At 51.1% G+C, this 15,401-nt stretch overlaps 1 protein-coding gene across 3 annotated transcripts; it reads right to left on the bottom strand.

Annotated features, from left to right (window-relative positions):
- Window positions 1-1,326: 1,326 nt before the first annotated feature.
- On the bottom strand, window positions 1,327-6,257 carry TUBB1 (tubulin, beta 1 class VI). Of its 3 annotated transcripts, XM_012656478.1 has the most exons (4): window positions 6,194-6,257; window positions 3,820-3,928; window positions 3,173-3,283; window positions 1,327-3,076 (listed from the first exon to the last, which is right to left on the bottom strand). In XM_012656478.1, the coding sequence occupies exons 1-4, from the start codon at window positions 6,248-6,250 to the stop codon at window positions 2,001-2,003; spliced, it is 1,353 nt and encodes a 450-aa protein (XP_012511932.1). In that variant the 5' UTR covers window positions 6,251-6,257; the 3' UTR covers window positions 1,327-2,000. The 3 variants fall into 3 exon arrangements, with proteins under 3 accessions (XP_012511932.1, XP_012511934.1, XP_012511933.1); XM_012656480.1 differs by lacking the exon at window positions 6,194-6,257 and having other exon boundaries at window positions 3,820-4,145; XM_012656479.1 differs by lacking the exon at window positions 6,194-6,257 and having other exon boundaries at window positions 1,327-3,283; window positions 3,820-4,145.
- Window positions 6,258-15,401: the final 9,144 nt, after the last annotated feature.

The following is a 15,401-nucleotide window of genomic DNA, read 5'->3' as shown; positions in this document are numbered from 1 at the left end:
TTTGTTGTTGTTGTTGTTTTAATCTATTTCTACCGTACGAAAGAGTAGAATGGTGAGATGGGTTTGGAAATATTTTTAACTACTCAAATTAATCAGTCTGGGTTGTTAGGCTCCAAGAAAAGGAATTTATTTAGTCTGAAATAAAGCAATTTAGCCATTTAAAATTGAATTTTTTTGTACTTTAATGGTTACTATTGAAAAAACAAAAATCTTTACAGTAACATAAGTCAGCAGAAGTTTTTTTTTAAGGATTTAAATCTATCTTTCCTTATATCTATTTAATTGCCTTTTTAGGTTTGAGAAGGGAAGTGCCAGAGGAAGCATGCCTGTAAGTCCTTATAAAAGCACAGGCTGTAAGTCTTTTTAGCATCTTGGGAAGTTATTAACTTAGCAAACTAAGTGTATAGGTGCAGTTTCTTACTAAATCCAGTGCTTCTTGAACCACAAGCATAAAGTGTTTAAAACATTTTTTTTGCTTTGTGTTTTTTTAATTTTGTAAATACAAGGTTTGTCAGTGATACCGACAGCAAGGCCTGTTTTCTCTTGGTATATATTTTAGTTAATTCCTTGTGATGCATACATGAAAAGAGTGAAGTTTCTCAGAATGAGCAACTGTCATCCATCTACCTGCTGCTTTATTATTGCCGATTACAAAACCAAATCAGGAGATGACAATGTAGTTGCCTGCAAGTAAATAATTTCCTACAGTGAGGGTCGGATCCAGAGCATTTCCCATACTAGATACCCACACATCAAATAGTATAGCTCAGTGGTGATTCTAGAAGGCCATTAAGACCCTTATGGTGTTGGGAGGGGTGGCAGTGCTGCGTGTCCGAAATAGGTAAACTGTGATTAAGAAGTTATGGGTGATTTGATTACGCTTCTGTGTATTTGGTCCTGTTGTAACGTGAACAGATTAAAATCATGTAATCGTTAAAGCTGTGTCATCATGCAAACATTTATGGCAACTTCTGCAAATTAATTTGAGCTGTAAAAGTTCCCTAGTGAGACGACATCCTCCGTAACCAAGAAGGACACTGCAGCCGTTGCTGTTAATTCCTACGTTTGAATGGTTGCCGAGCCAGTGCGCCCTTTCTCAAAGAGCAAAGAGGCTGCAGAGCGTTTTCAGGGGTGACTACCGAATGAAAGTGAAAGGGCATTTCAAAATAGCCTTTAAAAGGAAAACCAAAGATGATTATTAATGAATTCCTGGATCAACACTAATATGAAACTTAAAATATGAAAATATATATGCTAAAGCTAGCTATTCAGAAATGAAGGTAAGAAGACTGGAGTTCTGTGTTTTTTTGTTTTTTTATTTTTTAGCCAGGTGTTTTCGTGGAGAGGACTGACTAACTTTTCTTTTCCCCCTCTTTCCTTTTCTGGTTAGTGTGTTGAGTTGTACACAAGGGCTACACGGTTTCCTAGTGGATGTTGACGCAAGTTTACTGTGGCTGTCTCACCCCCGCTCTCTAGTTGCTTGCACAGAGGCGGGCAAGCACAGGAAGGCAGCAGGGTGCTGGGCCGTGTTTGTTAAGACAAGAGAATCTAAGGTAAGAGTCCTGACAGCCCCAGGATGCCAAGTAAGGATTCCAGGGCACTTTTCAGTGCTGTTAAAGTTCAAAAATTAATGTCAACTGTGGTGGCCCCCTGCAAATCCACACGTGTGGTCTGCCTGCCTGGCACAGGGTTCTGCACACAGTAAATACCCAGGAAACACTTTAAAACAAAGGGAGTGCTTGACAGTAAATTCACGTCACTATTAAAAAGGAAAAGGTAATGAGTGTGCATCGAATTCGAACTCGTCAAGGTTAGTGTCAAGCAGAAGACCCTAATGCCAATCAGCTGCTTCCCCCACCCCCTCCCACTGTGCCTGTGGCAAGCTGATGCTAAGTGCGTATTATTCACTGCACTGCCGTGCAGACAGGCTTTGGAGTACTGCGGGAAAAGCACCGCGGGAACCTGTGCTGTAAGCGACCCCACCACACAGCTTCTCATGGTCAGTGTTTCTCATCTTCCAGTCCCATCTCTGCCTCTTCCACAACCTCTTCATTCTCTAGAACTGCTTTGGCATCTTGAAATTGTTGGTACTCGGAGATCAAGTCATGGATATTACTTTCAGCTTCCCCAAATTCGTTGATGTCCATCCCTTCGCTGGTGTACCAGTGCACAAAAGCTCTCCTTTTGAACATGGCTGAGAAATGGCCAGAGACCCTGCCGAAGAGCTCCTGGATGGCAGTGTTGTTGCCGATAAAGGTGGCCGCCATGCTCAGCCCCCGAGGGGGGATGTCGCAGACAGCCACCTTGACGTTGTTGGGAATCCACTCCACGAAGCAGCTGCTGTGCCTGGTCTGCACAGAGAGCAGCTGTTGGTCCACTTCCTTGGTGGACATCTTGCCCCGGAAGATGCAGGCCACGGTCAGGTAGCGGCCACGGCGCGGGTCACAGGCAGCCATGATGTTGCGGGCATCAAACATCTGCTGGGTGAGCTCGGCCACCGAGAGGGCACGGTACTGCTGGCTGCCCTGGGCTGTGAGCGGGGCAAAGCTGGGCATGAAGAAGTGCAGGCGGGGGAAGGGGACCATGTTCACCGCCAGCTTGCGCAGGTCCGCATTGAGCTGGCCAGGGAACCGCAGTGAGGTGGTGACCCCGCTCATGGTGAGGGACACGAGGTGGTTGAGGTCCCCGTAGGTGGGCGTGGTCAGCTTCAGGGTGCGGAAGCAGATGTCGTAGAGGGCCTCGTTGTCGATGCAGAAGCAGGCGTCTGCGTTCTCAATCAGCTGGTGGATGGACAGCACGGCGTTGTAGGGCTCCACCACCGTGTCTGACACCTTGGGGGACGGCATGACGCTGAAGGAGTTCATGATCCGGTCTGGGTACTCCTCCCTGATCTTGTTCATAAGCAGGGTGCCCATCCCGGAGCCCGTGCCCCCGCCCAGGGAGTGGACGATCTGGAAGCCCTGCAGGCAGTCGCAGCCCTCACTCTCCTGTCTCACCACCTCCAGCACGTTCTCCAGCAGCTCCGCGCCCTCGGTGTAGTGGCCCTTCGCCCAGTTGTTGCCGGCCCCAGAGTTCCCTGTGGCAAAAAGCAAGCAGGGGGACAGAAAGGTGACAAGGGCACCACTAGGAGGCATCCTTCTCTCTTCCTGTGGGAACCTTCTGGAAAACTTACCGTGGACAAAGCTGTCCGGTTGAAAGAGGGCTCCTAATCTGCTCGATCGAATGCTGTCCATTGTCCCAGGTTCCAGGTCCACCAAGACTGCTCGGGGCACATATTTCTTACCTGTGTAGAAAAATAGGGGGAAGTCAGCAAGCTATTGGTTTTGTAAGAGTTAATATTTCATCAAAATAGAGCCCTCTGATACTGGTCAAGAAAAAAACAACCACCTCAAACCATGGGTATTCTAGAGAGGGGTCTTTGGTAGACAGAGATTTGAAAACCTCCCATCCTGTATTTGACCCCAATAATAATCACACAAATCTACAAAATACCTAAAAAACACTTTTCCCATCATTGTCTGCTCTGTTTGTTGTATTGTCAATGACAGAGATCCTGTTCCTTCCTATTTGGAAATGATCCTGGTTTTCATTTAAAAACAAAAAAGGAAGGCAGGTGCTTAAACTGCTTGTGTTAAGATGTGCGCCCCATTCAATGACTTTTTCCCCAGTCCTGCCTCTTGACCAGGGTTGGGGACCCGCCACTCGGGGCCTGCTGCCTGCCCAGAGCCTGGCTGTCACTCATCTGGCATTTCGGTCTCCAGAGCCTTTGCTCTCTCTCTGCCCGTGTTCCTGGCCGTTGGGCCACTGCTGCCAGCCTACCGTAGGCCTCATTGTAGTACACGCTGATTCTCTCCAGCTGCAGGGGCGAGGCCCCCCGGTCACTCCCGGCCGCATCGATCCCGTGTTCCTCGCCAATCACCTCCCAGAACTGTAAGCAAAAGAAGGGAAGCCAGTGTAGACAGCCCCGGAAAAAGGCTGCATGGGCGCCAGAGAGAGAGTTAGTGCTCTCGGCCCATTTCCCTTGGGCTTCCTGTCCCCTCCCGCTAGAGGTGCTTTTTGGACCTTTCCATGAGTGGCCACCCCACAGCCTCATTCACATTTTGCCTCTACTAAGCACGAATATGAGCACTGCATTCTGTACCCACCTGGACTGCTCAAATAAAATGCCAGACACATAAAATATTAAATTAGATTTTGCTCCTATTAAATTGAGGCTGCTGTTTACATTAAAGCTATTGTTTTAGAATTTCACATCAGACAATGTATCTCTAATTTCACCTTATTGTGCTCCAGGCTAATAAAATGTAGATTCCATTAAATGAAAATAAACTGAATTCTTATCTGATTTGACAATAATATCTCATTTCACTTTGGGGATTTCTTTTCATGAAGTTTTCCAAAAAGCCCATAACTAAGGCCTCTATGCACAATTGTAAGTAATGTGCATTTTTGATGATCAGGTATGTACACAATTGAAAATTACACATAGCTATTCAACTGTAACTCTCTGAAACACTCTGCACTTGGAATCACGTATACAATATTAATACAGATACATGCCAAGCTCTTTTTTTTTTTTTTTTTTTTTGAGACAGAGTCTCACTCTTGCCCTGGCTAGAGTGAGTGCCGTGGCATCATCCTAGCTCACAGCAACATCAAACTCCTGGGCTCAAGCGATCCTACTGCCTCAGCCTCCTGAGTAGCTGGGACTACAGGCATGTGCCACCACTCCTGGCTAATTTTTTCTGTATATTTTTAGTTGTCCAGATAATTTCTTTATATTTTTTTTTTAGTAGAGACGGGGGTCTTGCTCTTGCTCAGGCTGGTCTCGGACTCCTGAGCTCAAACAATCCACCCACCTCGGCCTCCCAGAGTGCTAGGATTACAGGCCTGAGCCACCATGCCCGGCACGTGCCAAGCTCTTAATATGGAAATAGTTACTGGGATGGGTCCTTTTGATCACCCTGGAAAAGCACATATTAAAATGTAATAAAAATACGTTCGATTATGTTAAAGTCCCCAAGGGTGTTTTCCCAACCATATCTTGTAAATGACGGGATCTGCTCTGGCCATGGCCTTAATGACAAGGCTCTATTTCATAGTGAACCATCAGCACTGTTCCGGGAGTGGAAGAATAAATAAATTCAAGTTCTGTGATACCCCAAATTAAATGTGCCTTAATGTTCTTATGGCCCCAAATAATAAGTTGTCACCGGGGCTCTAGCCACTAGCAGATAGGATTCTGAAGCGAGAGCTAAGACGCTGTCTAGACCCCGCACTCTGTCTCCGGGGCCTCTCTCCTTATTATCCTCCCAATTTCAGAGTGACAGGGGCTCTGCCACGTCTGTGTGTGTTAGTTATGAGCATCTGATCGCTGTGGCATGGAGGAATGATGACTTCTTTTCAAGCAGCAATATTCTTTGCCCCAGGTTTAAAACACCTGCATTAAAAGTCCGTCGTTTTTTCGTAGCAGCATTACTCAGAATAGCCAAAAGGTAGAAACAACCCACGTGTCATCAAAGGGTGATGAATGTAGGCGCTTTAAAAATCTTACATTTAATGCAATTCATACTGTTAAAAGTAATTTCAAAACAGCAAAGAGAACAAATTAGATTTTACTAAGTGCAATTAATTGGTCATCTTAAAATTAGGATCAGAGAGTGCCGGTTTGGTCACCTGTTTTCTTGGTGTTAGCCAATTGAGTCAGGTACTTTGTAGAAAAATCTAATCCAAGGAGTGGGTGGAGAAAGAGGGTACGGGAGAGAAAAGGGTATATTTTAATTATTTCTCCTGTTTTTTTTTTTTTACTTTATAAACATTAGAGGGGAGGGAAAAGACACTAGTGATATGGTATAAAAAGTTCCCCAACAAACTTCAGAAAACTGTTTTGAGACAAATTACTGTTTTTAGACATGAAAAGTTAATGGCTAAGATGATAAAAGTAAAATGGTTGATGTATATTATACACATGTAACCATGGACAAAATGAATATTAATTAAATTAACCCTCTAAGCCTTTATTTAATGTGTCCTGTATCTCTTTAACTAAAGATATGTTTAACAATATGTCAAATATTTAGCAAGTGCATAAAATCTGCTGGGCTACTGTCTGCTCAGGTAACTTAGAGCATATTCTCAGTTGGCCACATCTAGACCGTGGCAAAGCTAGGACTGGTAATCAGACTCGACTTACCTTGGCTCCAATCTGGTTGCCGCACTGGCCAATCTGAATGTGCACAATTTCACGCATCCTTGCTTTGAGCCCAAGTGTAAGGTCTTCTCGGAATCCCAGACTCTGGGAGAGCCTTGCTTCACTGGTGTGAGCCCAACACAGCTTTGGTCATTGCAGTGGTGGGACCCAATGACCAAGCTAACCTCACAACGTGACCCAAGGGTGTGTCCATCCCAGAGGCTCAGCCCCCACAACCCCCACCGCTCCGCCCCGCCCTCAGCAAGCCCAGGCCCCTCATTGCTTTCTGCCTGTCATGCTTTTGGAAGGGGGTGTTTTTCCTCTCCCAGCACAGAATATTGCCTGGTCACTTCCTAGAGGGTGAGCGCAAGACCAAAAGCCACGTCCGTGCATGGGGCCTGCAGGGCTAGTGAAGTTTGCAGCTCTGGTTCTGATGCTCATGATGACTGACTGCAGCTCCTGGCTCACCCCGGTGGCCTGACTACCTGCAAGGGCTTTCCCTGTCCAGGTAATCGTTTTGGCTAAACCCAGCACATGGCCCGATAGAAAGTTCCCTTTTAGAACTTGGCCAGAGTTGTGAAGGTGACATGTGATTCTTAGGCATTTGGGAAACCGCAATTAAGAGAGAAAATCCAAACTCCACGGCTTCACGTGCAGGCTTTCCCAGCCTGGCCCCAAATCACCTCCCCAGCCCCTTTTCCAGACTTTGGTCCCCAGAAGCCCTGTGCGCGGACAGAACGGGACAGCTGCGTGCTGGTCAGCCCTGGGCTGCGCCTGTGCCGGGCACTGTGTCCGCTCTCCCCTCCCCCTGCCCCCATCAGGGCCTGGCTGCCCCTGGCCTCTCCCGACTCCTGCTCTGTCACCCCCTCTCTCCTGCCATAAGTTCTCTTTGCCAGACCCCGAATTCTCCAAGAGCCCATCACACCGGGGGTGGCTGCCCAGTAGGTGCTCAGCGATTTGAAATCGGCACTTCTGCCTCCCGGTCCTCAGCATGCCCCCTGAGCTTCCAGCAAACAAGTCCAAAGCCCCGAGCTTTGTCACTTCTGGCTACGCAGGCCTGCCTTGACCAGCAGCAGAGAGCCTGGCCACCAGCAGATACCGGCTCCATGCCCTGCCAGTGGGTGGGTTTGGGGTTAGCTCCCCGCTGCCTGGAGGAGATGACAGTGGAATTCCAGCTCACCAGCTTTCACGGAAAAGGGACACGGAGCCGCCGAGAAGGGACGAGAACACTGGCTGGGAAGGGGGAGAGCTGGCGAGAGCTTCCTGGTGCCTGGTGAGCCCTAGAGGTACAGGTGGGCAGCACCAAGTGAGGTCTCACTGCTGAAGCCCCAGGCACGGGGGCAGCCACCACCCAGTGAGCACCTGCTCCCAGAGGCCTCTTCTGCCCCAAGGATGGGCCCCTTCACTGAACTAGTAAAAGTAATTTCAAAATAGCAAAGAGAACAAGTTAGATTTTACTAAGTACATAAGGTCATCTTTAAATTAGGATCGGAGCATGCGGGTTCAGGCACCTGTTTTCTTGGTGTTAGCCAATTAAATCGACAGGTACCGATCCCATGCTGGGCTCATCTTAGGAGCTGGGGATACGGGAATGTAGGAGACAGACGCAGCCAGACCCCGTGCTCTCGAAGCTCTCTCGTGAACTGACTTATTTGGGAAGAGAGCTCCTCTGGCCCCGGAACAGTTCAGGGACACCATCGCACAGGACGTAGATGCAAAGGCAGGACTGACATGAACTCAGAGCCATTAGTCCTTGAGGTCCTCCCCTCCGCTGCCTCTTCACCAGGCTGTTGACCTTGGCTGAGACCTTGGAGCCAAACCTATGGGCTCGAGTTCCCCATTGGTCCATGAGGGTCTGTGCTTCCTGTGCCCTGAGCCCAGTCCTGACTCCTAAACCCTGCGTTCTTTCCGCAGGCCTGGTGGGGTCCACGATGTGAGGTCAGCAACACAAGCAGGAAGGTTACCAACAATGGGATGTCTGGGAGAAATAGCCTCCGCTTACTCCCAGAGGAGTTCAAGTGCAAAGTGAAAGGGGCTGAGCAGAAACCAGAAGAGAAACCCAGAATGAGGAAGAAGAACATGGTGTCGAGAGTGCCGGGGCCAGGACGACTCCTCACCACGGCTAAGCGTGTAGTTCCCAGACTGAGCTCAAGTGCTAAGTGCACCCCACGATCCTGGGCTGCGCCCAGGGCCAGGGTAGAGGGTTGCGATAAAGGATGTTATTAGGCCAATTGTCAAGATTCAAATGAGGACTGTGTATACGGGATACTAATATCGTCTCCATGCTCTATTTCCTGACTTTGATCATGGCACGGAGGTTCGTTAAGTGGAAGTCCTTGTTGTCAGGAGATTCTATACTGTGAAGTGCTGTACGTCAGAGTCAAGTTGTGGTGATGACAGCAACCTAGTCTCAAACAGCTCAACAACCACGATAATGTGATAAATGTAGAGAGAGCAGTTAAGTGAGCAAATGTTAGCAATTGGTGAATCTTTTCGAAGTTAGTACAAGATTAGTACTCTCACGATGTTTCTCTAAGTTTGGAATTTTTCTTCTACGCAAATCTGAACAACACATGATTCATAGATGCTTCTGGTCCAACCACCTCCTCTACCTGCCCAAAGGTAAAGAGAAGAATGTGTAAATTCAAGAGGGAGATATTCATATGTGCTCGGCAGTATTTTTCACAAGTTAAAAAATGCACACAGAACAGACCCTTCAGCTTGCATAGAAGTTAGCCCGTCTTCCCTGGCGCCGGCCTCCCTCCCGGCACGCCCTGGCCTCTTTTCCTCTTACCTTTGTCCCCCCACCACCCCCAGAACCCCCTTGCTTAACAGACTCCTGCAAAGCTCAAAGGCAAATCCATGGTCTTCCCTCCGGCAGGTTTCTGGCCAGAGACACCTCCCGCCTCCTCGGACCAGAGCACTTAAGCCTGCAGTTGTCACATGCAGTCCTGTTTGCTAATTACTTACACGCATGCTTTATCTCCCCTGCCAGCCCAGAAGCTGCCAGTGTCATTTCACGTTTGAGTCCCCAAAGTGCCTGATACATAACAGGGCCTCAGTAAATGTTTGTTAAGTGCACGCCAACAGCTGGGCCAGTTTGAGCCGCGATGCTCAGGATGGCAAGTTTCCTTCAAGCCCATAATGTATTTGCTCACGAGTGTGTCCTTCTCAGGGTGGGGTGGGCACACGGTGCCCAAGGACTTCTTCCTCCATTCCCTAAGAGGTGGTCCAGGCTGAAATTATAAACTGTTCCAAGAAACCTGGACGTCAGGAACAGGTCATGGCCGAATCACCGCAGGGAGCTATTCCGGGAAGCCATGGCGGGTGGGCAGCCTCGGCCCTCCGCAGCGGAACTCCTGAAAGGGGCCCCTGTTGGCAGCAAGCTGCCTCGCTGCGGGGCCCACTGGGCTGGGCCGGGGGCCATTCTGGATTCTCCTGTGTTCATTCTTTGCTACATGAGCAGGGTCCAGTGTATTGGGGTCTCCCTCACCCCCCAACCTCCACCCTGGAACACATTCCTCTCGGTCATCTCAGTTTGCTTAGGGAGGAGAAAGAGCCAGGTTTCCAGATGGGTGCTTAAAAGGTTTTTCTGTTAATGGGGCAGTTGGCAAAAAGGGGGGAAGAAGAGAAGCCCTGTTTGCTTTGATTCCTGTATCGCCGGCAGTGTTTACTCAGCCTGGCGGGTTCTCAGCTTTGGACGCTGGGCTGTGAGCGGGTGAGGGGTGGGGGCCGAGGGGGCCCATCTCCTCCCTAAACCTGAATTTCTTCATCTGTAAAACAGAATAACAGTTCCCGCAGTGCAAACCTGTTGCGAGGACCGAGCACGCAGTGGCCGACCCCAGCGTGTTGTTCAAGTCGGCTTCGCTGAACGGGAGGAGATGTGGCTGTCTGCGTAGACGGGCCCATTTGTTCCACACCTGTGGAGGGAGCACCTACTGGGTGTAGGCTTGAGACAGTCACGGGCACAGAGGGCTGTCTGAATTCTAAATGTCTGGGCAGAACAGAGTGGTGGGGAAAGCAGTAGGTCTGAAGAGCAATCTGTCCTGTCTCCGCTCTTGTGTCATTATTTCTGAAGGTGCCTGTTCCCTCGTGGAAAGAGCCCTCTCTAATTGCTAAAATTTCCTACAAGCCATAGAAGTGGTGAATATATAATGCCTTGCGCTCAGACCTGCAGAAGTGGTCCCTTTCCAGGTCACAGGTGAATAGTGCCCCTGCAGAGCCTGGCATTATCCCAAGGTCTGTTCTGCCAGGCTGAAGGTGACCCCCAAGTCCTGAAGTGCAGTAAGTGATTAAAAGTGGCCGTCTACGATGAATGGCAAAGCCATTTTCTGCCCCCCAAGGAGGCTGCAGCAAAGGCAGGTTAGCTAGCAAGGACTGCGTTTAAGTGCAGAGCTTGAGCAAGATTGCTCCAGAGGAGAGAGGGCAGGAGCGCGAGAGCACCAGCTTCCTCTCAGCATGCACGGTGGGCAGTCCCACACCGCCAGGATGGCCCTGCCAAAGATTCCGAGATTACTAACTGGGACCAGCCCAGCCCTTGCCTGAAACCCTTCTCCTCCAGCAGGCTTGACAGTTCGCAGTCCACAGGAGACTCCCTTTCCTGGATGACACTTGGGACTTGGGTCTATTATGGGAATAGAACTGAGAAGATAAGAAAAACCAAGTGTCACCCAGAGAGCCCAGATCGCCCCTTGCAGACTTCCCCAGGAGCTGCCCGCCAGTGGCCACATGGAGCTCCCCCTACCCTCCGTTTGACAAACGCAACATAATTAGGAGAAAAACAGAGTACTCAGAGATTCATTGATTTCATCCGCCCCTGATCTACTTCTGAGCGCATTGAAGTTCCTTGAATAACTCAGGGAGGATTGTTGAATTATAGTGTTTGCTTGTGATTCAGAAGCAGAAACTTTTCCAAATGTCTTAGCAAGAAAATGACATCTGAGGGGCCATTATGAGTGACTCAGCGGGTGTGGGCAGACCATCAGATGAGCTGAGCTCCACTTTCTTGTACTTTGCTTCGGTGTGTGTTCTCTTACTGGAAAAGAAAGTTCTAGGAGGATGAATAAGTAACTGCAGAGCAGAGGGACTCAGAGGGCACTGCTGTTTTTCATTAAGCCGGGAGTTTCAGACCTTCCTCCCCCGCAGCTGAAATGCTCACAGCACCCACCCTGCGCTGGGCTCGCTGCTCTCCGGCTCTGTCCAGCCCCCAAGCCCAGATGGTGGACACGCCTGGCCATCTCTTTGGGGACTCTGGGACCCAAAGCAGCATCCTGGGCTGTGGCATATGTGATTTACAGGAGTAAACACACACACACACGCACACACACACATGCACACGCCCCACCCTTCCCCTGAACTGCTGCGGTTCTGCAGGGGTCGGACACACCCCTGCCACTTGTGCCTTTCCCCTCTCCCAGGGTGCACGGCTGCTCGAAGCAACGTGCCCTGCCGCAAAGAGACAAACAGAACAGGGGGCATCACCTGGAACTGAAGGTGGACGAGAATGTGCACTTCTCCCAGCCCAGTGTTTGTCCAGGAACTCTGCTGTACGAGTCAGAGAAATCCATTAATTTGCCCAACACATATTGGCTGAGTACTGTTTGGAGGCTCGAGGGATCTCAGAAAAGTAGAATATAAGGGCTCTGCCCTCCAGGGACTTAGAGGGTGATAACAGCAGCTTCCCACTCTGCTAGCCTTGACCAGTGTGTCTGCCACCGTCTGTCATTGTACCTCACTTAGCCTGCATTATGCCACCATCTCTGAGCTGGGTGATGGTTCTCTCCATTTTGTAGAAGAAGACCCTGAGGCTCAGAGAGGGAAATGACATGCTCAAGTCTGGGGATGACGTGGCAGAGTCAGAAATGCATTGCAGGTCTTTGGACCCCTACGTCCAGGGGTACAATTCGAGGTGTCAAGAGGCAGCCTGGCCAGATGGCCTCCAACCGGACATCCTAGGAGTCTGGAATGCTCCCGGCACCTCCTCTTCACCTCTGGTCCGTGACGGCATCCTGCCAGCCCTACCCCGAGATGGATGTCCCAGCATGTCCTCTCTCCCCATCTCTGACAGAATCCCCCATCCATCGCCACCGGCTCTCACCTCCACAACCGAACTAGCCCCTCGCTGGCCCACACTTGCCTCCTTCCATGCTATCCTTCCCAGAGCCACCAGATGATCTTATAAACACAAACCAGGTCCTGTTCACCACCCTCCTGGAAAGTAGTAGGCAAAACCCAAACCTCCTATACCCAGGCTGACATGTGCTGCGTGACACTGGGATGGGAAATCACCCCGGTGGGGACAAAGGAGGCCAGGAGAGCCCTCCCCTCAGATGGTGGGACTATGGAGGAGGAGGGGAGCAAGAGACGCGGATGGGAAGGGTCCCACACTGTGGCCAGCCGTGGGAAGCGCGGCCTGAGAGCCCACGCGGTCCTTGCAGGCCGGAAATCTCCCGCGGCCTCCCCGCAGACATCCTCTGGGGGACTCCTCCCTCCCCAGTGTGTTCACACCCCACGGCCTGTGTATATACTCTTCCTTCCAGCACTTTCATGGCTGCATCCTCATCATTCAGTCCTAACTCACTGGATACCTAAGAGAACAGTCCCAGACCAAACTTCCCTCTCTGAGGCCCAGTCTCCAGCGTCCCCCATTTTATCTGTCTCCAAGCGCTTTCTACTCCCCGAGCAGTTTGCTTCTCCCATGGTCCCTGTCCAGAGTGCAAGCTCCTCGCAGGCAGGGACTTCGTTCACTGCTGTGTCCCTTAGGGGTGAAAACTGTAGTCGGCGCATACTAGCTGCTCCAAAAATGTCTGCTGACGGCCTGACTTTCGAGGGCAAATTTGATGGGGTGAATGATCAAACACCCCTCCGAAAGCCTGGCATGTCCCCAGAGTGATGCTGACGAGGCCACCCTCACGAATGTGAACCCAGGGAGCCACGTCCAGTCCCCAGCAAGTGTGTGCAGCAGGCCACGTGCAACCAGGCCAGGGTGCGATGCACGGCGGTACCTGGGGACGGGCAAGGTGGATCGCAAACCTGACCCACCCAATTAGAAGGCCTTCACTGAGAAGGCCTCCAGGAGTCAGCATGAGCTTCTGACCAGTGACTGCATGGACAGAGAGGAGACCCTGAAGCTGGCCCGGGAGCCATCTCGCCCTGCAGAGCCAGACTCGCCTACCGAGCGCTGCTGTCAGTATCCATCAAAACAAAGGCCAGTATCCAGGATGTGGCTAAACTCAGGAATGTGGAATAATAGGAAATGTCTGCAGCTGCTGCAGTGGGAGCCAGACAATACGCGCGAAGAAAGAAGGGAAGAAAGATTTTGCGGCGATTCCACAGTCAACTAAACCCATCTGCGTTCTTCCTCTCTGTCCAGGTTGGGAAGGTGGGCCGGCTCTGGCCTAACTATAAAATGTGTGTGTTGTTTTTTATCAGGACAAGGGGGAAAAAATCAAACTTATTTTTAGAAATGAATAGGCTTTTGTGTCTGTGGCCTTGGATCATGTGTTTGCCAAGAGACTTTCTGGAGTGAAAAAAAAAAGGCTCTAGAGTCAAATCTGCCACTGGGCGCCTCATGCCAAGTACATGTCTCTTGACATCTCTGGAGGCTCAGTCTTTTCACCTGAAAAATGGGGTGATAGCATCTGCACCCTGCACCTCACAGGGTTGTGCATAGGACCGAATGAGAACTACCACGGAGTCCTTTAGAAAGTCACTGGCTCAGCCCTCGGCCCTCGAGCACCACTGGGAGCAGGAAGGACCGGTTACCTCTAGGAAGGAAAACCCGGGCACACGGCCAGCTTCCCAGGCAGAACCTTTACATTGCTTTCAGAGGGGACACCTCACCCTCAAACTCCTTGATTCCACCCCAAGCCTCAAGCTGGAAGGCATGCACACAGCTGCCTATAAAACACACCTTTCGCGTTTCCAAGCGAGTCCCCAGGGTGCCATGCAGGTGAGTCTGCTTTGAAGAGAAACAGCCCTGAGGATAAACTCAACCTCCAGCCAGGGACAGAGCAGGGTGGCTGGTCCAGCGGGTTCTCAATGTGCCCCTCCTCTTCCGTGGCCCCAGCCACTCCTCACTTTACCTGTGTGCCCTCTGGAGACTCTTCGGGCCAAACCCCCTTCATGAACAGCAGTCCTGGCCCCTCATCTGAGTTGGGTTGGGTATGTGGCCACCCCCCTCAACAGAACATGTTTCGCAGAGGCTGGAAGGGCCCGCACCCCCGCACAATTTTAGTGACCCCCAAAGCGATGCAGCTGGCTGGCTTCCCGGAGCCGTCTGCCAGGTGGACACGCATCCACCCAACCAGAGCCGAGTTCGGAGGTGAAGAGCCCTCGATCCGCTTGGCTTAGCTGTGTTTGCCCGGTCACAGGGGCTGAAGAGGTGGATAGAGAGTGAGTCTCTCCAGCTCTCACTTCCTCCTTGGCTTGAATATTTTAGTTTCAAATGTAGGCTCCCGCCACCCCGCTTCCTGCCCTGTTTTTCTGAGATCGAGTTGCTCCTATTAGGGAAACCCCAGTGTGCCTCGACTTGTCAACTCTGCATATGCTATTCCTGACCAGCATCCAAACACCCCTCCCTGTCACCAGCCTCCGGCGGGTAACTCCACCAGGGACAAGCCTAGTGCCTTAGCCTGCGGGAACGGGGTTGGGAGTGCTCCCTGTCCACAACCTTCCCGCCCCTGGCCTGACCCTTGTTTGTGAATCTGACTAGCCAGAGGCTCTGGGCTGGAAGGAGGTGACAGGACAGACTCGTGACCAGGCAGGTAGGGCTGCTATCAATAGATCAGTCACCTTGTTTGCAGGGCCCAGGGCACAGTGGACGCCGGGGGCCCTTGCTCAGCCCTGCCCTCCATCGTGGTCAGTGCTTCTGAGCGGCCCCGAGGGCCTGCAGGGCCAGGTGCCCGCACTGCCGGCCCTGCCTGTCACGATGCCTCCCACGTGCGCGGACCTGCTCTGAGAACCTCGGGGCATCTTCTGAGCATCCCGTGTGTCCCAGCGCTACGTGAGCGGACGAGCTTGTAACCTGGGCGCGTTTCACCTGCTACCAGGGATGACAGCTCTGCCATCGCAGCCCAGGCTGCCAAGGACGAGCCCAGGGCATGTCCTCCCCTCCTGGGGTTTGTTCCCCCTGTTGTAGAGTGTGTGGGTGGACTTCGTGCCACCCTATCCTGACCGTCTGTGGGTACTTGGGGGAATATAGTGAATTTTT

Source organism: Propithecus coquereli, unplaced genomic scaffold, assembly GCF_000956105.1.
Source record: "Propithecus coquereli isolate 6110/MARCELLA unplaced genomic scaffold, Pcoq_1.0 Scaffold503, whole genome shotgun sequence".
NCBI lineage: Eukaryota > Metazoa > Chordata > Mammalia > Primates > Indriidae > Propithecus > Propithecus coquereli.
This window is presented reverse-complemented; position numbering and strand designations above follow the sequence as displayed.

Excerpts from the sequence above, each read along its gene's own strand:
- TUBB1 (XM_012656479.1), bottom strand. The coding sequence starts at position 4,093 with ATGAGGCTGTGGGGTGGCCACTCATGGAAAGGTCCAAAAAGCACCTCT. Across the intron at positions 3,284-3,819 it reads GTACTACAATGAGGCCTACG|GTAAGAAATATGTGCCCCGA; the intron begins GTAGGCTGGCAG and ends TTTTCTACACAG.